This window comes from Dromiciops gliroides, chromosome 1 (genome assembly GCF_019393635.1).
Source record: "Dromiciops gliroides isolate mDroGli1 chromosome 1, mDroGli1.pri, whole genome shotgun sequence".
Classification (NCBI taxonomy): Eukaryota; Metazoa; Chordata; class Mammalia; order Microbiotheria; family Microbiotheriidae; genus Dromiciops; species Dromiciops gliroides.
The window spans coordinates 729,447,492-729,472,186 of NC_057861.1; the positions used below are offsets into that span (position 1 = coordinate 729,447,492).

The 24,695-nt window shown below is 41.3% G+C and overlaps 1 protein-coding gene across 2 annotated transcripts in view; it reads left to right on the forward strand.

The window, feature by feature from the left end:
- Window positions 1-24,695, forward strand: part of FRMD4B (FERM domain containing 4B) — a 367,590-nt gene that overhangs the window by 334,411 nt on the left and 8,484 nt on the right. For both annotated transcript variants that reach the window (XM_043977894.1, XM_043977893.1), the window contains 10 exons: window positions 5,116-5,192; window positions 7,423-7,561; window positions 8,265-8,406; window positions 10,985-11,118; window positions 11,211-11,330; window positions 12,494-12,722; window positions 15,350-15,406; window positions 17,003-17,150; window positions 19,311-19,430; window positions 20,281-21,086. In XM_043977894.1, coding sequence (XP_043833829.1) covers window positions 5,116-5,192; window positions 7,423-7,561; window positions 8,265-8,406; window positions 10,985-11,118; window positions 11,211-11,330; window positions 12,494-12,722; window positions 15,350-15,406; window positions 17,003-17,150; window positions 19,311-19,430; window positions 20,281-21,086 — 1,972 coding nt within the window. The remainder of the gene's footprint in view (window positions 1-5,115; window positions 5,193-7,422; window positions 7,562-8,264; window positions 8,407-10,984; window positions 11,119-11,210; window positions 11,331-12,493; window positions 12,723-15,349; window positions 15,407-17,002; window positions 17,151-19,310; window positions 19,431-20,280; window positions 21,087-24,695) is intronic.

A 24,695-nucleotide genomic window follows, 5' to 3' on the forward strand; every position in this document is an offset into this window, starting at 1 on the left:
AGCAGTGTCAGAGGCAGAATTCGAACTTAAATCCTCTTCTCAAAATCCTGGGCTTGTACCCCCCAAGCTAGGCTGTTTTAAAGCCATTTCATATAGTAATATAGTTTTGGTTTTGTTTTTTGTAAAGCTATTCTCTAGCTGCAACTTAATTATGCTCTTTGCTGTTTTCTCATTCTCCTTGGTGCTAAAATTCACCTCAACTCAAAAAAGTTGATCACTGTGATTCCAGTTCTTTCACTTTTCTGATTCTAAAAAAATGTTGGGTTTCCTTGGCTTTTGGTTGCATACAGATTGTATAGGGAGTTAATCAGCAAGGATTCACCCTCCACAACATGAATTTTATTCAACAAATCACAACTGTGGGGCATATTGCAAGTGATTCTTAAAAGATCTACTTCCTTTCTCCAGCCTTAAAGAGGAAGGCAATTTGCTCTGATTACAAACCTGCCATCAAAATATTTCTATTATTTCTAATCTCCTCTGCTTTTAAAATCTATTTTTGATTCCTCCACCTTATTATTTTCTAAAACTTTGAGTTTGTTTTCAGAGTAAGCTTAGTAACGTTGGACATAAGTTATTTCACTGTTGTATTTTTGTCATTGTTGTTGTTTATCACCAGTGATACTAGAAGTTATCAGTCTCACCTTTCTTCTCCTCTTTCACAAAGTGCATTGCAAATATTATGTCAGGTGTCTTTATCTCCTTCTCCATTTTATGCCAAAAGGGAACATTTTCTAATTCTAGAAGGCTAGTATAGTAGAAGCAGATTTCTCAGGAAACCGAGTGCTAGTTCAGAGACTCTACATCTAAATTCAGATTCAAAGTGTTAGAGAGCATCTCCCCCACAATCCCCTCATTTTTCAGTTGAAGAAACCAAGGCCCAGGGAACTTGTAAAAAATTATTTCTTCCTAAGGGCTAGTAAGAAAACTTATTCTAAGAGATACAGATTCTAAAGCAAACAATCGAAGCTTACTTAACAACTACTAATTAATGATGCCAGTTATAATTTTAACAAAAATACTCTAGGCTACTTTGCAAGTCTTCTGATAACATAGAAAGCAGAGACTTGTCATTTTTGGCTTTGTAATGCCAGTGCTTAGCATGTATTAGGTACTCAAAAATTATTTCTAATCAACTTGAAGCCTTTCATTTTTCTGTTAATCTATTTTTCTAATGTGTTTTGATGAAAATAGGAGGAATCTCAAAGCTTTCTCCAAGCCTGGGAATTAAGGCCTGTCTAAAATAAGCCCTCCTTCTTGTCTGTGAAAATGCACTTCTCAACAGTCTCTTAATATGAGGCCCAATTTAAGGTTCACCAATTAATAGAAAATGTGAAACATACTTTCATCTGTCTAGTTTTTGAACCTTAATCTTTGGCCCAAAGGCCAAGTTTTTTTGTTTGACTATGCCATCTTTTGACCTCATTCAGATTTCCTTATTATCTTCCTATATTTCCTTTGGATCATTAAGCAATCAATGAATCAACAAGCACTTATTAAGTGCCAGATGCTATAAGGATAGAAAGACAAAAATGAAAGTCTAGCCAGGGAAAACAACATGTACAGAACAACTCTGGTCCACATAGTTCTGGTGCCTCCTTTTGTCATGGAACTTTGAAGTTAGACGTTACCATGGTTACCATCTGATCTAAGACATATCCCCAAAAAAGGAACCCATACTCTAATATACCAATAAGTGGTCCCCTAGGCTCTGTTTGAAGTCCATGGAGAAGAAATCCACTTCTCAAAGCAGTCCATTCTACTTTTCTGGTAGTTATTATTTTTTAGGAAGTTCTTCCTTATATCAAGCCTCGGTTTACCTTTTTGAAACTTTTGCCTATTGCTCCTGGTTTTGACTTCTAGGCCAAGCAGAAGTGATAATTTTCTTCTTCCTTCCTTCCTTCTCTTTCCATTAGATGGGAAATGTTGGTACCAAAATGTGAAGTGGCACATCCCAGAAGGAAATACTTTTCTCTTGTATCCCCAGCAACGCCTTGCATAAAGTAGATGCTTCATAATGCTTGTTGAATCTTTTTTTCCCTTTTTTTTTTTTGGTAGGGCAGTGAGGGTTAAGTGACTTGCCCAGGATCACACAGCTAGTAAATGTCAAGTGTCTGAGGCAGGATTTGAACTCAGGTCCTCCTGAATCCAGAGCCAGTGCTTTGTCCACTGCACCACCTAGCTATCCCCTTAATCATTTTTCTATTTGAAAATGTCATCTATTAGCTCATTCAAATCTTATTATACTCCCTGTAATCATTGGGTCATCCTGAACAACTCTGTTGTCCTAATCAAAGTGTCAATATATCATTCACAGTATTTTTAGGATTGAAATATCTTGAGCAAAACACCCTAGAAATAACTCTTCAGCAGCTAGACTGGACTCAAATCAATTTGAAATCCACTTTTGAATATTTCAGATGAGAAGTTTCTTGCTACACACACACACACAAATTTCCATTTAAATCCTATCAAGTTACCTAATTAAACAGAAGTCTCTGACTTGTAGGCAGTTTTTTGGGGCTTATAAGGAAAATGGAATGTCTCCGTGTTTAAAAAAAACAAAAAAGCAACCCCAAAACATTCTGAATGGAATCAAAAGAGATAAAGTTTCTTGGTTGTAAGTGATAAGGGTTGGGAGTGGGGGATGCGGTGTCAGTTTTAAGAGATCTCATTTCAAGTGCAGCCTTGGTTTTTATGTGTGTGGGAATGGAGTTAAAGGAAAACACAGCTGAGGCTGCAGGCTAACTCTTCCTGTCTAACCTGTTCATTTCCAGGGTGAGTCAGCCCTGGCCAGAAATGTGCCTTTAAACCAGCTTCCAGTGAAATACATATGGGAATTCCTACAAACTTATTCCCCTTGAAGCCTCTAAAGAGCTAATCTCCTCAAAAACACATTCTCTCTTTCCCTTCTCCCCACCCCCTGAGAAATCCGGGGGGGGGGGGTGTGTGTGGAAACTCTGTCGTCTCTCCTAGAGTTCTTTCTCTAGAGTGAAGGAGTGGAATGGGGAGGTGTCATTCGAGAGAGCTGCTGATGTCAGTAATGTGTCAGCAGTGGGAGGTTAGGTCTGTGAAACCGAGTTACACCTTAGAAAGTGTGTGATTGAAACTGAGGCCAGAGCTCCTTGAGGAAGCAGACTAGGTTGGGGTGGGAGAAGAAGAGAGGCTAGGGGGCTTCCCTCCCCTTCCTCTGCTTCTCTAGAGACTGGGGGATGTTTCAAAGGATCACATTTCACTGCTGGATTTCTTAACAACTAGGTATGTTTTGTTTTGGTTTGGTTTGGTTTTTTTAAGTTGTTTTGTTTGTCCTCTGTACTCTTTGAAATCGGAGCAGGTCTAAGGGTGTAGATGGCTGCGTGTGCCCTCATGGGGAGGGGGTGCAGAGAAGATGGAGGAGTGCTCTGCCTTTTATTTTTCTGTGTGTGTTTGTGAGAAAAACAGTCAGGATCATTGTCTTCGGTAGTTACACCTTCATTTTAGTGCAAACAACTTCATCTTGCCAGGAACTAGAATCCTTCTAAATTTCTTGTCCCGGAGTCTTCAGTAAATAGCAGTGTAGCTCCTCAAATACTGATGTATTCTAATTCAGCAGAATTCCAGCACTATTTGGGCAACCAATGAATGACCTATCACGATGAAGACTTTTCTTTTTTTTTTTCATCTTTTTAAAAATTCAGCCATCACCATTCTGAAATCAAGCAAGGGTCTAACAATGGCATGAAATCTATAGACTAATTATTCAATAAGAATCAAGTGGAGCTTTTTTTTCTTTTGCAAAGAAGGATTGAATTAAATAGACCATTCTAAAGTTCAAGTTCAGTGGGAGAGCCCCAAGGAACCGGCAGGTCTAGACAGAAGGCATTATTAATGAACTTGATAACATAAGTCCATTCAACGTGGAGCTAGGCATCTTTAATTTCAGGAGTCAGGTGCTTTCATCAAAGCTCGTTAGGTTTTCATGCAGACAGTGCTAATTGTTTAGGATAAAACCTATTTCATGGGATTAAACAGTTTGATAATGGATGGATAAAGGGCAGTAAACTGCTCTGTGGGGACCCCCTCCTTGAAGTTTTCCTTTACTGAGGAGATGACAAACTTTTACTCTGCATTTTATTGCATAGAATTTCCACAGGTTGCAGGGGGACAGAGCCCCCGTGACAGCAGACCAGGGTACCCCAAAAGAATACAAGCTCAATTTTACTTTCACTTTGGCACTGCATGTTTCTGAAATGCAGCCCTCCAGGGTCCTATTGAAGCATTCATTCTCCGGAGTTATATTCCCTTTGCTTTGAGAACACTGGCACATCCTGACCATTTATAAGAAATGAACAACAGATTCACCACAGTCTATGGGGATTTAATCATTCTTCCTGGCTTGGTTAAGTCAGACTAAAATGCCTTGATGGAAGGGGGAGGGGAAAGGGCAGCAGAAAGAGTCCTGAAGGCTGCCTTGAACTTGGCCGTTTGGGTTCTGATCATCCCCTGGCTCTCTCTTCCAGCAGTCTGGGCACTGAACCTTCAGAGTCTTCAGAGTTTCCTATCTGCAAAATGAGGGGTTTGAAAGTCATTGATCTTATCTCTCATTTGGGGATTCTAGTTTGCATTTTATCTTCACGGACTCAAAATTAAGCGGCACAAAGGAAACTTATCAGGGAGGTAAAGTACATAGCAGAAGATTATAGCTAGCTAGTTTTACAGTTAAAATCTATGCTCTGCTCAGTGGTGTGCCTCTCTGGCACGATTCTGATAAGAAGAGAGCTGGATTTAAACCATGTTTATGTTCTCTTGGGTTTGGGGCTATAAAGACTTTGAATACAGATAATGTATTTATCTGTATTTATTTACAGATTGGGTTCCTGGTGTTTTTATAACTAATTGTCTTTCTTATACTCAAATACTCTTATACTACAAATTACTTGAACTCCAAGAGCCTTCCTTTAGTCATCTGTAAAATGGACATGATACCCATAGAGCCTACCTACGAAAGATCCCTGTGATCCTCATGAAATAGTGGGTCTAAAGGACATTGAAACTTCTAACGGGACAGATAAAGGTCATTATTTAACCTTTTTAAAATGGAAAATACTTTTGTTTTCTGTTCCTTTTATGCTTTAGTTATTTCAATGGAAACAGCTGGAAAACTTATATTTCCGTGAAAAGAAATTTGCTGTTGAAGTTCATGACCCTCGAAGGTAAGAATTATGGTCATTTTTTTTAGATGGAGAGGAACTGATTGTTTTGAAAACTGAATTGAAAAATAGCCATCTAATGGAATTAGGATCGCTTTAACTTTCTCCTTCTTCCTCCACTCTCTACACCTCTCCCCCCCCCCCCCATTTGGACAGTTTCTAGTTGTTAGGATCTAGACTTTACAAATCCATGAAAAAAATCCTAATTTGTTGTTGTTCCTTGAAAGCTTGGAGAGGTGGGGAGGAGACCATGATATATATGCATTGTGCTTAGAGTCGGAGGCCTGGGTCCAATCCCTACTGACACTAACTCCATGACCATGGACAAATCACTTTGCCTTTTGGAGCCCATTTACTTGTGTGGAGATAATAATATCAACTGCTCAGAGCATTTTATAAGAACTCAGATAATACATGTAGGGTGTCCTTAGACTTTTGGAACACCTTATGTAAAGGACTTTGTTCCAAAGCATCAGCTTTTCAATTATGGTGCCAGGATCTGTTTATAGAAACTTATAATCTACTTTGAAATGATAGGGCAAAGAAACCATTATGAAAACGGCAAACCAAAGAAAACTCCATGTGTACTAAAAGCTTTTCTTCTCTTAGGAAAAACAAATGAAACCAAACCATGCCTCTCTGGGCCACAGTTCAACTATAAACCGCATCTTCCTTTTTTAGGAGACAGCATGCAATAGTAGATAGAGTGCAGGGTTTAGAATTATCCAGATCTGGGTTCAAATCCTGCCTCTGGCATTTATTAGCTGGGTCAACAAGAGCAGATCAGGCAATTTCTTTGAGCCTCAATTTTCCTCAATGTCAGAGAGGAATAATACCAGTAGTTCCCATCTTGATAGGATATTATGAGGTTTCCATGAGATAATCCATGGCAAAGCTTTTTTTATATAAATGCCATATGTTTTTCTTGAGCATCTGCCAGGCACTATGCTGGGTCCATGGGATGTAAAAACAAAAATGAAGCTGTCCCTGACTTCAGGGAGCTTGCATTTTATCAGATAATATCAGCATCAATAAGAGTTGGATGGGTAGGGCACTGGCAGCTAGAGAAACGGGAAAGGCTTTATTAAAAAAGCAGTGCTTAGGGGGCAGCTAGGTGGCGCAGTGGATAAAGCACTGACCCTGGATTCAGGAGGACCTGAGTTCAAATCCGGCCTCAGACACATGACACTTATTCGCTGTGTGACCCTGGGCAAGTCACTTAACCCCAATTGCCTCACTAAAAAAAAAAAAAAGCAGTGCTTAGATGGGTTTTTGAGGGAAACGTGACGAAGAGGCCAGAATATAGTCCGGGTTCAAGAGGCAGCTGGTGCAAATGCTCAGAAATTGGCGATGATTAGGATCATGTGTGAGCAGCACCAAACAGGCCAGTTGGGCTCCACTTTAGAGTCTGAGAATGAAAGTCTCATGTGTAACAAGGATGGGAAAAGTGAGTAATCAGAGCTCTAAGCCAGCAGTTCTGATGACCCAACTTACAGATCCAGCCCGCCCATTCATTCCCTCTATTACAGTCAATGAGCCAGCTTCTTGCTCTTTCCTGAGTCTGTTTCTTCATATGTCAAATGAAGAGACGGGCTTAGTGATCCTCAGGATCTAACATCCTAATAACAAATCTACAAAATCAGTCCCTTATCATCTGTCTTCCATTTCCTTGGATATGCAATATTGATAAGCCCCTGCTTCATGAGAAGGTTGCACATCAATAGAGGCTTTTAAACAGGGGCTGTTCATCCTGCTTCTAATATCCTATAGTCACTTAGCTTTTCAAAAATAATTGTCAGGGTCTACAAGGAGGCATTACCCGAGTTAAGACTTGGCTCTGAATTCATCTTTGTAGTCCCCTACAGCTCTGATGCTTTCCCTCTTTGAGATCATCTTCCACTTCCGCTTTGTCTATTTTGTACAAACAGTTATTTGTATGGTGTCTTCCCCACTAAAGAGAAGCCTCCTTGAGGGCAGGAGCCATGTTTTTATCTTTCTTTGTATCTCCCATGGTCAATAGAGTGCCTGGTATACTGTAGATGATTAATAGATGCTTGTTGACTGACTTGGTTTTTTGTCATGAAAGGAGCAACTTTTAACAGTGTTGACAGCAGGACCTAACTGATATTTACTAGGCACATTTACCTGATACTGAGCCAGGCCAAAGGCAAATAATTGTTTTTACCCCTCAATGAAAAGCACGTTACTTTAACACTTATCGTGAATGTTTTAGAATTTCGGTATCAAGAAGAACCTTTGGCCAGAGTGGACTCTTTGTTCAGACCTGGTATGCCAACGCTTCTCTCATCAAATCCATCTGGGTGATGGCAATCAGTCAACACCAGTTTTACTTGGACAGGAAACAAAGCAAAGTAAGTTACCAGATATAATATTGGGGGGGGTTGGGGCTAGGGCTCCAACTCCCTTGTTAGTTTCTAAATAGAAAGTATTATTCAATTTATAAGTTACTTGCAGAAGCGAATAAGCCAACGGTTTTCTTTTGACAACACTGTAGTCTTTTTAAAAGTTTTCCTGTGGGAGGGGAAAAGATGTGGAACTATATAAATGCATGAAAACTAATGTCCAGTTTACTACATGCATCTTAGCATTTGTGTCCTCTGTAATACCTTGAAGTTAGTGGGTTGTGAAGCTGTTAGGATAACATGAGTAACAAAGAAAAAACCGTTATGAAAAAGCAGCCCACACCTACCAATGTATACAACATTCCAGCTAACAATGAAAGCAGTGCTTCTTACCCATAGGTCCCCACACCAACCGTAACAAAAAAAATTTAGTTAAGCCAAACCAACTTGGATCTGACATTATATACAACATTCTGAGTAACAGAGCATCTGACCTTTCTTTACCCCGTAGTCTTCCTCTTCCCCTTTCTCTACCAAGGGGAGACAATCATCTGCCTTCTGAGACTGAGATTGGTTACTATCTGAGACTTGCTGCGTTGCTTGCCTTTTAGGCTGCATTGGCTAAGAAGAGAGGCCTAGCACTTGATCATTTATTATTTTCTCTTATCATTACTTGGAATAACAATGAAGAATTCTCTCTTGGCCCCTGCAGGCAAAAATTCCCTCCGCCAGGAGTCTAGATGACATCGCCATGGACCTAACGGATACAGGCACACCAAAGGTTTCCAAATTGGTGACTCTGGAGGCAAAAAATCAGTTCATCATGGCAAGCAATGGTAGCTTGATCTCCTCAGGTAATTTACTGGATTAGAATGGTTTCTAGCCCCTCAGTCTTCTGCCCATTGTGACTTTGTTTGGTCTGATGCCATTTTGTTTTATTTATTTATTTTTATTTTTTATTTAATTTGGTTCTATGCCTTTTTTTTTTTTTTTTTTTTGCGGGGCAATGGGGGTTAAGTGACTTGCCCAGGGTCACACAGCTAGTAAGTGTCAAGTGTCTGAGGCCGGATTTGAACTCAGGTACTCCTGAATCCAGGGCCGGTGCTTCATCCACTGCGCCACCTAGCTGCCCCGGTTCTATGCCTTTTTAAAGTGCATTGGCTTAAGGCATGGCAGTCTTACCAAATTCACAGTCATAGTCCCTATATTTTTCCCCAGCTATTTCCCAATTAAGAAGAAAACCGCTGTGATAGATTGAAGGAGTAGAAAGACTCCTTCTGCTTCTTGGCATGTTTTGATTGTTGGTTAGTTGTTGTCCTTCATTTTCGAAAAGGACCAAAATGACATCACTATGTTAGAGTCAAGTTATAGTGTGTCTGACTGTGGCTTATCAGACCAACAAAAGCTTAGAATGCTCTACCACAGGTCAGGCACAAATATAGTCCATGGGAACATTTTGATTATATGACCTTGGGCAAATCAATTGATTTCAGTGCCCCCAACCAATTCTCTTAAAAGTACAGGTTACAGAGAAATTGCAAGTCTGCATTGGTAGAAGAAACGGTTATACTGGGAATTCTCTGAATTGAAATCACAGATCTGACCTCTCAAAAAAGAAAACTCAATGAAAGAAATAACAAATATGGGAGCAGCTAGGTGGCCCAGTGGATAAAGCACTGGCACTGGAGTCAGGAGGACCTGAGTTCAAATCCAGCCTCAGACGCTTGACACTTACTAGCTATATGACCCTGGGCAAGTCACTTAAACCTCATTGCCCCACCAAAAAAGAAAAAAAAAAGCAAATAATAGATGTTTAACATTGTATAAATTGTATATGTAACTTGACTGAAACACTTTTATCTTTCAAATCTCTTTGTGAGCCCATACTTAATAACTTTGTGGGAAACCCTCAACACCTCTGAACTGAAACATTGCCATAGCCTCCCTGCTTTGACTCTCATTTCTCCCCCATCTATCCTCCACAAAGTTGCATAATGAATGTTCCTAAGACATGGACAGGGTTACTCTTCTGTTTAACAATCTTCTATGGCTTCCTATTGCCTCTGAGATAAACTACTGGCTAACTCCTGAAGTTGACATATAAAGCCTTTTACAATTGTGCTCCTGCCTACCTTTCCATACTAATTCATTTTATTCCCTTTCATTCATCCCATGTTTCATCCAAGCTGAACTGCTAGCTCTTCTCCAAATGCAAAATGCCACCTCCCGTCTGAAAGCTTTCCAGAAGGCCATGCCTGCAGGTCTGGAATTTGCTCTCCCACTTCTCTGCTCTTAGAAGCCCTCGTTTCCTGTGAAACTGTCCTTGAGCACTGCCTTCTTTCCTGATCCCCTCCCAGTTTCTAGCACCGTCTCTGCACCCCCACCACCAAATAAGATGTATTTTGCATATACTTTATGCACATGTTGTCTTACCTGCTAACATAGAAGCTTCCTGAGGGTAGTGAATGTTTCATTTTTGTCTTTGTATTTCCAGCTCCTAGCACATAGTAGGAGCCTAATAAGTGTTTGTTGAGCACTGTCTTTATGTTGCTACCCTGCCCCCCCCCATCCCCCCCGCCCCATCCCCATGGACAAAGGTTTCCTCAGAAAATGGAAATTTAGGGGGCAGTTAGGTAGTGCAGTGGCTAAGCACCAGGCCTGGATTCAGGAGGACCTGAGTTCAAATTCGGCCTCAGACACTTCAGCCTCAGACACTTGACACTTACTAGCTATGTGACCCTGGGCAAGTCACTTAACCCTCATTGCCCTGCAAAAAAAAAAAAAAAGAAGAAGAAGAAGAATAAAAAAAGAAAAGAAAAGAGAAAATAGAAATTTAGTCTCAGGGGTAGTTTCAGAAACCCTGTTTATTTTATCACAGTTTCCAAGAAAGTGAAACACAAATCAAATGTAGCTTGGCCTAATGGATAGAGTGCCTCGATTTGCAATCCAGTCCCCAGTTCAGTTCCCACTTCTGACACTTCACCAACTGTGTGACCCTAAGCAAGTCTTTTAACTCAGTTTTCTCATCTGTATGTAAAATGGAGATAATACCAGCACCTCCCTCCCAGGGTTGTTGTGAGGTGAAGATGAGCTAATACATGTCAAATGCACATCAGGTGCTTTGCAGACGTTAAAAGCTCTATGTAAATAAAGCTCTTATTATTACTCCTCTTATTGAGGTCCGTTTTTAGCACCAGCTTCTCTGCGGTGCCCAGAAGCATGAGAAAATGTTCTGCTGTTTCCTTTGATTATGTTTAGAAACAAGGAGAGAAGAAATAAGCTCCCGTTTAATAGCTGGTTTTGACTCTATGGCCTTTGTTCTATACAAAGGAAGGAAATTTGATTCTCGAAAAACTCCCCTGCTCTCCCCCCCCCCAGTTTTGTTTTGTTTTTTTTAAACAAAGAAATAAATAATTGACCCTCTTTCTTCAGGTTCTCAAGACTCGGAGGCCAGCGAGGAACAAAAGAAAGAGAAAATCATGGAACTGAAAAAGAAAGAGAAGCTTCTCCAAGAAAAACTTCTGAAGAAAGTGGAGGAACTTAAGAAGATTTGCCTGCGAGAAGCCGTGAGTGTCCTTGGCTTCTTGCATCCTCAAGGCCTGTTTTGACACTCAGCTCAGTGACACTAATCCCATCTCACTTCCTTCCTATTTTATAGGAGCTCACTGGTAAGATGCCAAAGGAGTACCCACTGAATTCAGGAGAAAAACCCCCTCAGGTCAGAAGGCGTGTGGGCACGGCATTCAAATTAGATGACAACTCGCTTCCCAGCGAGGAGGTATGCCCCTTGTCTTGGAAAGTCTCAAGGGTAGTTAAGGGGGAAAAAACCAAGGGGTGTGTGTTGGCAGGCTCTGGTCGGCTTGTGGCTTGTTATTTACATGCACTGCTTTACGTTTTGATGTCAGTAGTTTGAAACAAATTGGCGAAATTGGATTGACTGTTTCCTTTAACCAACAAAGCAGGAGCTAAAAACAAAGCCCTGACGTGAAAATGGAGAGTTCTTTCTTCCCTGAGTAATTTTCAGGAATTACAGATCTTCTCCCCCACCCCCAAACAAGGGTAAACATGGACTAGAGCTCCCAGTGATTGATGTTCGTGGAACCCCGTGGAGAGTAGTGATGAAGACACAGTGAATCTCTGTACTTTGGAAAGGTGGGAGCTACAGCCCTCCAACAGATTAGCCCCACCCACCCCAAGTCTGTTTGATAAATTAGGAAGCAGTGTGGCAAGATGGGAAAGAGTGCTGACTTTGGAATCAGAGGACCTGTGCTTGAATTCTGGGTCAGACTCCTCTCAGGTCACTTCCTGATCCGTCATAATCCTATGAAATTGGTCCCATCACGAGAGTGGAAATCCTCTTGACAGAGAGGAGATAGTCTCAAGATGCAGAAGGAGACGTGCATTTTGCTGACACAGCCCAAGTAGAAATTTGCTTTATTTGACCGAATATTTGTTGAGGGGACATTGTTTTCCTCCTTTCTTCCTTTCTTTCTTTCTCCTTCCCTCCTTCCTCTTCTTCCTCCCATTTCTTCTCTCTCTCCAAAAATGGGGGCTAGGGACTGCCGTGGCTGAATAATATAGCTGGTAAATGGTAGACTTGAGACTTGAACCCAGGCCTTCTGACTCCCTAAGTTCAGTATTGTTTATGCTCTACTGCATTCCTTCTCTCTCCCTCAGGAGCCTTCCAAGCAGGGAAAACGTGTACTTAATTCTAGAATATGCAAGGAGTTAAATCCATTAACCCCAAACGAATGTAAGCTTCTTAAGGGAAGGAACCATTTTGGTTTTGCCCTTTATATCTATTGCTAAGCACAATGTTTGAGTTCCTGGCAGGAGCTTGGGAATGGTTTTGAATGAAATGGAATATTATGCAACACTTGTGAGTCCAGATTTGTTTGTTCATCTGTGTCTTCATTAAAATACTCTCTCATAATCATATAGGATCCTGCCTTACAAGAGCTGGAAAGCAATTTTGTCATACAGCAAAAACTGGTGGAAGCTGCCAAGAAACTTGCCAATGAGCCAGACCTCTGCAAAAACGTGAAAAGAAAGCGGAAGCAAGAGTACGCAGATGCTGTGAAGAAGCTGCAGGAGATTGAAAATGCGATCAATGAATACCGAATTACATGTGGCAAGAAACCAAGTCAGAAAGCAACCCTCATTTTACCAGGTAAGCACCAAACAAACCACAAATTCATTGTTTTACATCTTCTTTAAGCACTTCCTATGGGACTGCCTGCAGCCCTTCCCAAGTAGCTAGTTCAGAAGGTTGCAGGGGGTAGACAAAAGAAAAGCTAAGGCTGGACAGAAGACTGTTTTTTTTACGGGGCAATGAGGGTTAAGTGACTTGCTCAGGATCACACAGCTAGTAAGTGTCAAGTGTCTGAGGCTGGCTTTGAACTCAAGTCCTCCTGAATCCAGGGCTACTGCTTTATCCACTGTACCACCTAGCTGCCCCCTGGACAGAAGACTTTGGCAGCCCAACAGACAATAGATTCCAAAGCCTCCCAAGAATGTGGACTGGTTAATTCCAATAAACCTGATTTTCCAGGGCCTCTCTATGCCATAATTTTGTCATCACTAGGTGGAATCAGTTTGACTTTCATGGACAAGCCTAGTTTTCATAGATGAATTCTTGGCTTGTGGGTCATTCAGCCAAAGCTTTTAATTCATAGAAGAGAAGGTGACTTGCACTGGAGCTCTAGTATAACTCAGGGAACTAATTTGCTGCCATGATCTAGTACTCTCAAAAGTTTTTCATGCACACATTTCCTTACAAAACCTGCCTGGGAGAGCTAGGTAGGGCGGGGCTTTGAACAAAGTCCTTCTTTCTGTCATGACCAATTAATCAACCTTGAAGACAAAGGTAGCAATACCAACAAGATTTCAGCTACATCCGACTCTACCCAGGCATATGGTTCCTAAAGCAGAATTATTTATTGCTTTCTGATGACAGGGAATGTGAAAGAAAGGAACTGTGCCAGTCATATTCAGCTACAGTCAGAGAGTTTAGGATGACTTGGCTCGAAATTATACACGAAGCAAAGGAACTTGGTAACCCGGTCTACAGGAGGCCATAAGCCCGGGTTTTTATTCCAATCCTTTGTCCATTTTTAACTCTGTTATTTGACATAGTGCTAGAAATACTAGCGATAGCGATGAGAAGAGAAAGAAATTGAGGGAATCATGAGTGGCAAAGAAGAAACAAAATCTCCACTTTTTCTGGGCTGATAGGGCCTTATTTAGAGAGTCAGTGAAAACATTAACCCAAACATTCCGAACCTAAAAGTATAAGTAATTCATCATGGGTTTGGCTTCTTTGTTCAGTGTTTCTTAGGGTTCTAGGTGATACAGACCATAACATGCACACCTGAGCCAGAGAAGGCTCTGCTATTCTTATAGATTGCAGAGGGGGGGTAGGGGAGATGGGGTAGACACTTGGTATACCAGATGGCACAAGAGTCTGAGCATGTATTGGCTAGAGGGGGTTTTGATTTTTTTTTTTTAAAGAAAGAAAACTGTCAGACAGCTGACTAGTTTGGCATCATGCCTTTGGGCTCCAATGCCTGTCTAATTAAGAACAAAGAGTGCATGGAAATAATCAAGATGAACATTTAAGGTGCTGGGGTTTCCCTTCATAGTGACTTTTTCAGTTAGGGGAGGTGTTCTTTACCTCCCCCACTTGGTGGCTCTTGTCAATCAAACCAATGCTCTCAGCAAAAGTTAACTTCCACTTCCGGGTTTTTTCATCAACTAGAAATATCAATGAAGAGCTTTCTGTGAACTAGTCAATATATTTTTCAGACTTGGGTGCTTCTCTTTGTCAATGTCCTAGTGTGACAACTCCATTTCATCGGTAGCAGAGTTGAAACCTTATTCTGAAGAGGAAGGTTTCCATTAGATGTATAGTAGACTTTTTCAGTGATAACTGCTACTACTAATATTAACAACATCTATTATTTACATGGTGTTTTGAGTTGGGCAAAGCCATTTACCTGTGCAAGCTGATTTGATCCCTACTACCTGTAAGGTGGGTGTTATTTATAGATCAGGAAACTGAGTGTGAGAAGTTAATCAATTCCCAGGCACACCAATCATACGGCCATAGGATTCTCCCTTAGAACTGGAAGAATCTTGTAGTCCAACCCTCATTTTATAAATCAGGACAGACCCAGGTTCCAGAGAGGAGACTTCCCAAAAACTATGATTATGTAGGCAGCAAGGTACAATGGAATGAGGGCTGACTTTGGACTCATAGGATCATTTTAGATCATGGCCCTGTCATTTCCTAGCTATACAACCTTGGGGAAGTAATTTAACCTCCCTGGGGCTCAATTTCCTCTTCTGTAGCATGAGGAAGTTGGATGAGATAACCTTTTAGGTTCCTTCAGCTCTTCAGTCTGAGATCTCATGAACTGCACTGATCAAACTTAACAAAAGCAGGAGGAGAGCTTGGAATGACAGATACCAAAATGAAGATGAAGGGAATTAGATTGCTTCATTTTGCAATGTCTCGATGTTAAGGTTGGTAATGGCTTACACTGGACTGGAGGGTGTCAGCTTATATAAAGGAAGACATGAAGGAGCTGAGATGGAAAATTGATGAAATACTCATATATGTGACTCAAGTTCCTTTTGTTCACACACACACCGAAAACAAAAACTTGCATAGAAATCTTAAATAGCAAATTATTCTAAATTTATTCATCTGAATAAAGAAAAAGAAATATTCTATTACAATTCACTAAATACATTCTACATTAAAATCTTTTTAAGAGATTCAATTTTCCTTCACAGAAGATATAATCCCATCTGAAAGCAGTTCTTTATCGGATACAACAACCTATGATGATGGTGAGTGTGTTTTTTCTGTTTTTATATGACTTTTATTTTTTTAACTTAAAAATTTCAAACGTCATTTTTCTCTCTTTTAAATCCTGTTTATTACTGAGATTTAGAAAATTCTGCCTCTTATATTCTCCCCTTCAAGAGAATATAAGCTACACATTGGGTGTTCTGGACGTGGGTGTGCTGGTTAATTGAGTATCCTGATTAGCTAATAGTTTTAATATGCAGATTATGATTTTTCAGAGAATGAAAATATAGCACCAAAAAATAGATTAGTTTCAATTACCACAGTGAACATGTTAATTACTTCTTAGATTTCCAAAGAATGGCAGATCATGTTATGTAGCATTTCTTGTTTTATAAAGCATTTCCTTCACAGTACCCCTGAGAGGAGGTAGATTGTCCAAGCATCATTATTCCCTCTTTACACATTTGGAAACTGAGACTCAGAGAGGTTTAAAATTGGTCCAACTCTCCTGGAGTCAGGCAGCAAGTAAGCATTTTTTTTCCTTAGGTGCTTAATAAATGCTTATTTGTTTATTTACTTTTGCGGGGGCAATGAGGGTTAAGTGAGTTGCCCAGGGTCACATAGCTAGTGAGTGTCAAGTGTCTAAAACTGGATTTGAACTCAGGTCCTCCTGAATCCAGGGCTGGTGCTTTATCCGTTGTGCCACCTAGCTACCCCCATAAATGCTTATTTTTTAAGTAAGCATTTATTAAGTGCCTACTATGTGCCAGGCACTTTGCTAAGCCTTGAGAATTCAAAGAAAGGGGGAAAAAAGTTTCTGCCCTCAAGGAACTCATAATCTAATGAGGGAGACAATATGTAAAAGCAAGTGATAGAAGATAAATAGGAAATAATGGACAGAAGGAAGGCACTAGAACGAAGAGGGATTGGGGGAAAAGTCAATCATTTCTTCATTTTAAAAGTAGTGAAATATAGTCCCAAAGGCATGTTGTTTTCCTGGTAGGTGTTATGGATGAGTCTAGTAGGGAGCTGGGCATATATTTGATTTGAGGGACCCTGGGATATGCTCTTGCCCATAATGTCTCCCTTCAGATTTGGGAGGTGACTGAAGTTCCTCCTTGTTGGAGTTATTCTTTTGGTTCCTTTGTCCTGGGGCTCCTTTTTCTCAATAAACCACTCCTTTTCTGTAGCTAAGGCCACTGACACCACAGTAGGGGAGAAGCAGGGGTGGCATCTGGGCTGGTGAGGGAAGGATACAAATAGAGGGATGGAGAACTGGAGGTGAAGGGTGAGGAGACACATTAAAGTTACCCAAGTTGAATCTGTTTCCAGGGCTTGATTTGCTGGAATGTGATAGTATTTCTCCTCTCACATGCCTTTGCTACTCACCCATTCCTATGCAGTGAGCACTTTTCTAGGATTGACCCATTTAGTGATGCAAGAATGGTTTCAGGACCTGGGGGGCGGGGGACAGGAATGCTTTAGTGTCTTTTCAGCTGCAAACAACCCCCCCCAAAATTCCCTGTCTTGTTTTCTGAAGGAGGATGACTTTACTTGGAAAGAATGTTTTCTTCACTAGATTATCAGATACATTCCTTTTAGGTTTTGCTAAGAAATATTCTCATTTCCCACAGCCAATGATTCCTTCACCCTCCCTGCCCAGCGGTCTAGCTCTGTTCCGCATTCTCCAAGAATCCCTCCACCCAAGTCTCTTGGTTTGGAGAGAATCCACTTCAGGAAGTCTTCCATGAATGAGCAACTCATGGAAGGCAGGCAGTCCAGGTAAGAGGTTGGATGTTTGTTTCCATCTTCAGTACAACAAACTTTCATTTGGATTTGAGTTTGTTTTTCTTTTCTTTTCTTTTTTTTTTTTAAATGGGGCAATGGGGGTTAAGTGACTTGCCCAGGGTCACACAGCTAGTAAGTGTTAAGTGGCTGAGGCCGGACTTGAACTCAGGTCCTCCTGAATCCAGGGCTGGTGCTCTATCCACTGTGCCACCTAGCTGCCCCTCTGTTTTTATTTTCAATTCAAGAAACTTTCATTAGTGCTGACAGTGTCAGTGTCACTTTTGGACTCTATGACACCCTTTTCTCTAGGAAGTTCAACCTTTGACCTTGTTTATTCTCACAGCAAGTATTGTTATAATCCTACCCATTTCACAGATGGAGAAACTAAGGCCCAGTTCCAAAACTTTTATTTGTTGACAGCAAATAGAAGTGTTCTAAGGCAATTTTTTTTTAATGGAATTTTTCCCCCATTGTCAAGCAGTTTTTTTTCTTCTATGCCCCCCCACCCCAACCAATACGCATGGGGGAAAACCCTTATAACAAATCTTCACTGGCAAGCAAAACAAATTCTCATGTTGGCCACATCCAAAAAATATGTTCTGCATATTAAGATTAGTTCATTGCTTCTCTGGAAGAAAATGGGTAGCAAGTGGTTTTTGGCTAATTATGTCTTTAATTGTTAGGTTCCTTTTCATTTCTGTTAGAATGAATAGAAGAACTAAAGGAATGAAAAAGAATAAAAGAATGAAATAGAAGAATTAAAAGGATAGTAAATATCATCTGAGATTCTGACCTGTCATTTCTTCTTGAGGGCATGCACTTGGACTGTTTCAATTTTGCCTGTATTCCCAGCACTTAGCATCATTCCTGACACATAGTAGGTGCTTAATACTGTAGACTCCAAGAAATGTCTTGTTACAAAGTCCACTTTAGAAAGCCAAGTAAAGAAATCTCCCCGGTTCTACCCCAAGATGTGCCATGTAGCTTAACCTCCTTTTTCTTATCTCTAAAATCCTGGCTAGAGCACTACTGGGCTTGGAATCGGGAAGATCTGGATTCCAATCCCACCTAAATTATTAACTTATTCATTGACCAAACATGTTCTTTTCTTTTTTTTTAATTAATTTATTATTTTTGGTGAGGCAATTGGGGTTAAGTGATTTGCCCAGGGTCACACAGCTAGTTAAGTGTCTGAGGATGGATTTGAACTCGGGTCCTCTTGCCTCCAGGGCCAGTGCTCTATCCACTGCACTGCCTAGCTGCCCCAAACATGTTCTTTTCAAACCTCAGTTCATTTTATCCATTATCTTTTTTTTTTAATCATAAAAGTGTTTTTATTATTTTCCAGTTACATGTAAAGATAGTTTTCAACATTTGTTTTCATAAGATTTTTTGTTCCAAATTTTTCTCCCCTCTCCCCAGGACAGCAAGCAACCTGATATAGGTTATATATGTACAATCACATTAAACAGATTTCTGCATTAGTCATGTTGTGAAAAAAGAATCAGAACAAAAGGGAAAACCTCAAAAAACAAAAACAAAAGTAGAAAGAGTATGGTTCCATCTGCATTCAGCATCCACAGTTCTTTTTTCTGGATGTGGAGAAGAACCTTTTCCATCCTGAGTTCTCTGGAATTGTCTTGTTATCCATTATATCTTCCACTACTCAAAGAAACCTGTCTGGGGGCATTACCCTCCTCTTCTCAATATTCAAATGTGGACTAATTTGGAAAGCACTGGGTAACTCTTTATATGTTGCTAGGCCAGGATCTAAGATTTCTTCACCTCAGATCACAACCCTTCCCAAACTCAGTTGGAAGTCTTACAGAGTTATCTGAGGCTCATAAAAGTTAAGTGATTTGCTCAGGAGCATATAGGCAGAGCCCAGATTTGAACCCAGGTCTTTCAGACTCCTAAGTTCAGTATGCTCTTTGCTACTCTGCTGGGCCTGGAATAAAGTGTTACATATATGCGGGTTATTTTTGTTCTTTAATATTCATTTGAGGGCCCACAGATTTAAAAAATGAGACTCTTTCGTTTGAGCATCTCCTTGGTTTCCTTTGGACCCTGGTAGGTTTTATATTAACTGCTGATTTGTTTATCAAAGGTATTTTGAAGCAGCCCACTGACCGGAATCTCTTCTTTTTTTCCCAGAGAAATATTGTCCACACACAGTAGTCCCTATAGGACTCTGGAGAGGCGTCCCCAAGGGGGCAGAAGCATGCCGACCACCCCTGTTCTTACCCGGAATGCCTACAGCAGTAGCCATTTAGAGTAAGACTAAAACGTTGATTGGTCTGGGTCTTATTGGAAGGGGGCAAAGGGAGTTGCTGTATTTGAACCAGGAGGAACACAAATCTCATAAGAAGATTCTCATTGTTCTGTTTCAGCCTGTATGTATGGATTGGCATTTTTTGAAAATGATGGTTTTATCAGATTTTTCCAGTAGTATATCAGACCTTTTGTATGTCTGTTACTTTTTACCACCAGATAAATAACATGGTATTTCCTGGAAGAAACAGAACCAGACCAAAACCCGATTAAAAGTTTATAGCCTCAATTCGTAATCTTTGACCTAGAAATCGTGAGCTCCAGGTGTTAGTTGGATTTTTGTGTTCCATATTCCTGGGAAAGTTGCATATCATCAGCTGAACTTCCTCATCCCTAGAGAAAGAATCTGGATTTGATGTTTTCTGGAGCCTGGCCTTTCTCAGGAGTTCTGCCTCCCTGTGGAAGGGGTATGATAATAGGGATGAACTCTCACAGCTGGCCTTTGTATTTTGGAGTATTATGGGAAAGGGAACTCAGTTTGGAATCAGGACGCTGAGGTTCAAATAAGGCCACTTACTTGCTGTATGACCTTTGACAAGTGCCTCCCCGCTCTGGAAAATGAGAGAGTTGGACCAGATGGTCCTAACTTATTGATTTTAGCTTTGAGAATAGACAATATTAGTTTTTAAATTTCATTCAAAGTTATTAAAAGTATAACACTTACTATTATTTTTAAAATAAAGAAATAGGAAGTATCAGTTGAAACTCCAGACACGATATTAAATCTTTGCATGTTATTCTTCTGCCTGGCAATTTTTTTTTTTTAAATAAGTCTACTTTCCCTCTCTCCTAGGCCTGACTCTTCCCCACAGCACTGCAGGCAGCGGAGTGGAAGTCTGGAGTCTCAGACCCATCTGCTCTCTGACCTGGATGGTGACAAGCCATTCTTTTCCCTTTCCAAATCCCAAAGAAGTAGCAGCACAGAAATCCTGGATGACGGCTCATCTTACACTAGCCAGTCAAGTGCAGAATATTACTGTGTAACCCCCAGCGCAGGCCCCTACTATACTGCACAAACTCTTGACACGCGCACGAGGGGCCGGAGGAGATCCAAAAAGCACCATGTCTCCACATCCAATTCTGGGAGCATGCCCAACCTGGCCCCCAAAGACATGAGGAATGGCGGCTACCCAAAGAGTCAAGAACAGTCTTCTTGCCGCTACTTTATTTCTGGATATCCGCCATATGCCGACTGTGATCTTGATTATAACAGAGGTTATGTTTATGAGAATGACACAGAGGGGCAGTATAGTGTCAACCCTTCCTATCGCTCATCAGCACACTATGGATATGACCGTCACAAGGAGTACAGGTCCTACCATGAAGACGAGATGGACCGAGTGCCCCACAACCCGTATGCAACCCTTCGCCTGCCGAGGAAGGCGCCTGTGAAATCTGAGCACATCACCAAAAACATCCACAAGGCCTTAGTAGCAGAGCACCTCCGGGGCTGGTACCAGAGAGCCTCTGGGCACAAAGACTTGGGTCACAGCTTACAGGCAAGCTTCGACTCTGACCGAGGCTCACAAAGGAGTCTGGGGTTCACCGCTCTGCAGGTGCCCTGCTCCCCAAGCAGCAGAGCTTCCTCCTACACTTCAGGTAAGAGAGGAGTTGGGGGTCAGGGACCTTTCTTTTTTTTCTTTTTCTTTTTTTTTTTTTTTTTTGTGAAGCAATTGGGCTTAAGTGACTTGCCCAGGGTCACACAGCTAGTGTCACGTATCTGAGGCTGGATTTAAACTCAGGTCCTCCTGACTCCAGGGCCAGTGCTCTATCTACTGAGCCGCTTAACCTCCCCCCAACCCCCTTTTTTTTAAGCTAAAGAAAATGAATAAATTTGGAACTAGCAAAGGGAAGCAGTGTAGTGCCGGTGACCTGTAACTTATTCCTAGGACTGGTGTTTCCTCATAGGGTCACAGATTTAAAACTAGAAGTGACCTTTGAAGACATAAGACATCTAGTCCCAACTGAAAGATCATCTTCTACAGGAAGCTTTTCCAATCCCTCTTCATTCTAGTGCCTTCTTTCTGTTAATTATTCCCTACTTATCCTATAGCTAAATTGTATAGAATTGTTTGCTTGTTGTCTCCCCAGTTAGATTGAAAGCTCCTTGAGGGGAGGGACTGGTTTGTTGTTTTTTGTTGTTGTTGCCTCCTTCCTTTGTATCTCAAGGGCTCAGCATGGTGCCCAACAACTAGTAGGTGCTTAATAAATGTTGATTGAGTGATTTAGCACAAATCCTTAGAAAACTGAGGCTCCTAATGGTCAAGTTATTTGCCCAGAGTTATACAGAGGGTAAACAGAGGTACTCTGGCTTCAAACTCAGTTCTTTTTCCACAGCTGCTTCCTTTATTGTCTCCATGAGCTTGAGCAAATCTAATTCTGGCCTCAGTTTCTGCATTAGTGGGATGTCCTAAATTCTCTTTGAGCTCTATAATTCTATGGGTCTGGACACAGCTGAATCTTAATTTATTTAAACACATATTTAAGCATCTTGCTCGAGGCAAAAGCTACAAGTGTTTATTTTGTTCATACCATGCCCAAGGAAGGCACTGTCCTTCAAGCTCAGGCTATGCAGACAAAGACGAAGAAAACCTTCCTTATAGACAACATGTAAACAGATGAGTAGATGCAGATAACAGCATCGAAAAAATTAAAGACACCGCACAGATGCAGATGAGTAAATTGAAGAGAGAGAGAGAGAGCATTGGCCTGATATGGGGAGGTTTTGTATAAAGAGTGATGCCTGAGATAAGTTTTGAAAGAAGTTGAGGTCTCCACGGAGCAGAGCTGAAGAGAGCATATTCCAGGGAGGAGGCATACATAGCCTGTGCAGAACCACTGAGGTGGGATGGAATGCCACATTCAAGTAACAGGAAGTAAGCAGGTTTGCTTAGAATTTAAGATGCTGTGAAGGGGAGTTAAGTGAAATGAGACTTGAAAGGGAGATTATAAATGGCTTTAAATGACAGGCTTCAGAATTCGTAGTTTATCCTTGTGCTGGTAGGTGGCGCTATAATGCATAGAGTGCTGGGTCTGGTGTCTGGAAGATGCCTCTTCAGAAGTTCAAATCTGTCCTCAGACACTTAGTAGTTGGGTGATCCTGGCCAAGTCACTTTGCCCTGTTTGCCTCGGTTACCTCATCCACAAAATGGCAAATTACTGTAGTATCTCTACCAAGAAAACCCCAAATGGGATCAGGAAGAGTCAGATACGACTGAAAAGTTCTTGAATCCAAGACCAGTGCTCTATCTACTGCGCCACCTAGCTGCCTCCTCATTTTGTTTTTGCACAGCAATGAGGGTTAAGTGACTTGCCCAGGGTCACACAGCTAGTAAGTGTCAAGTGTCTGAGTCTGGCTTTGAACTCAGGTCTTCCTGAATCCAAGACCAGTGCTCTATCTACTGCGCCACCTAGCTGCCCCCTCATTTTGTTTTTGCACGGCAATGAGGGTTAAGTGACTTGCCAAGGGTCACATAGCTAGTAAGTGTCAGAGGCCAGATTTGAACTCAGGTCTTCTTGAATCCATGGCTGGTGCTTTATCCACTATGCCACCTAGCTACCCCCCGCCCCCCATTGAGTTAGAAAAACAGAAAGTAGCATTATTTATCTTGTATTTCATTTTTGTTTATTTTGTTCAACATTTCCCTTTGATGTTTTAATCTCATTGGGGAGTTTTGTGACAGCAAGTGATAGAGGCCTTAAGTTTGACGCCTGTTCTAGCAAAGTAGGAGAGTTTAGAGAAGGGATTGGGTTAACTGGGAGAATGGAGAGTTCTGCTTTAGACAAGCCTGCTTATGGGAAATCAGAAGATAGATGCCGAATGGTCACTGCTTTCAAGGGGCCTAACAAAAGTCTGGCAGAGGGGACTACGTGGACAAAAAGAACCCGAAATCATTGAGTTATGCTGTGGATAACATGGGTTCTGGGAAGAGAGGGGTCACTTCTAGCAAGAAAGTAAGGCATTTAGCATCAGAAGAGGAGGATTGGGGCAGTCATAGCTGGGTAGTCCATTCTCAGAATGGCACCAAAGACAGAGACAGGAAAGAACTGCATGAGAAACTGCTTATTAGCCTATTTGGCTAGAACATAGAGTCCAGGAAGGCGTGACACTGGCTGGAAAGGCAGATAGATTGGAGTCAGATGGTGTCTCCTCAATGCCTTCAGGCAATCAGTAAGCATTAAATAATCTGTGTGCTTTTCCAAACTGAAACAGCCTCTAGCTTCAAGGAGATTCCATTCTGTTGGTAGTACACATATAAAATAGATACAAAGTAACTTGGGAGGAGGAAAACAGTTGCATTGGATGGAAAGATATGTATGTGGGGAGGGAAGGTTCTAGTTTAGTTTTGGGGACTGGTATGGTGACTTCAGTGGTGTAGGGAACTCTTGGCGAGGAAACTCCCTCTATTCTGCAAGTAATCCTCTAGGAGAGCTGAGGCTGAGTGACTTACCCAGAATGGCACATCCAGTTAGGGTAACAGGGAGGTTTTGAACGTGGGTCTTCTTGACTTCAAGGCCAACTCTCTGTCCAGGAGGCCATGCCAACATTTGAACTTCTTTTCTATTCTGTAGGCTTTGAGCACCAGTGATCAGACACCTTTCTGTCCTTGTCCCTGCCTGCAGGCAGGACATCAGAGCCACACTAGGTGCAAATTTGCAAGAACAAAAATGTGCATTTCTTTGGTTTCATTAAAAGGACTTTTACTGGATAGTCCCAATCGTACATCATAACCACATTTCAGAATTGTTGCCTGCAGCATTTTTTTAAACAATAAACAGTTTATTTCAAATAGCATGGAAAGGATATTCAGCAAGGACACAGTATTAATTCAGTGGTTTTTTTAGCATGCTTTCACATCCCTCCTCCCTCTTCCCTTTGGAGCATTAGCATTGTCAGCCCCTCTTTTTACAGATAGAGGAGCCTCCTTGTTTATTTATTTCTCAGATTTATGTGAAGTCTGTGTCCCATAAAGCTCCGGGTTCTATGTGAATCAGGCAGTGGGCAAAGGGAGAACATTATCTAAACATTTTCCAAGAGGTTCGTTAAATTCCATGGTTGAGATTGATGGGCTGGGAATGGGTAACGGTCAGACCAGGCCAAGGAACAGAAACTCCCACAAATCCAAGTAGTTCTGGCCAAAGTTGGACAGAGGTGAGTTGTCAAGTTTGATGACCTGAGTAGGAATTAGGCTGCTTTCTATGTGACCT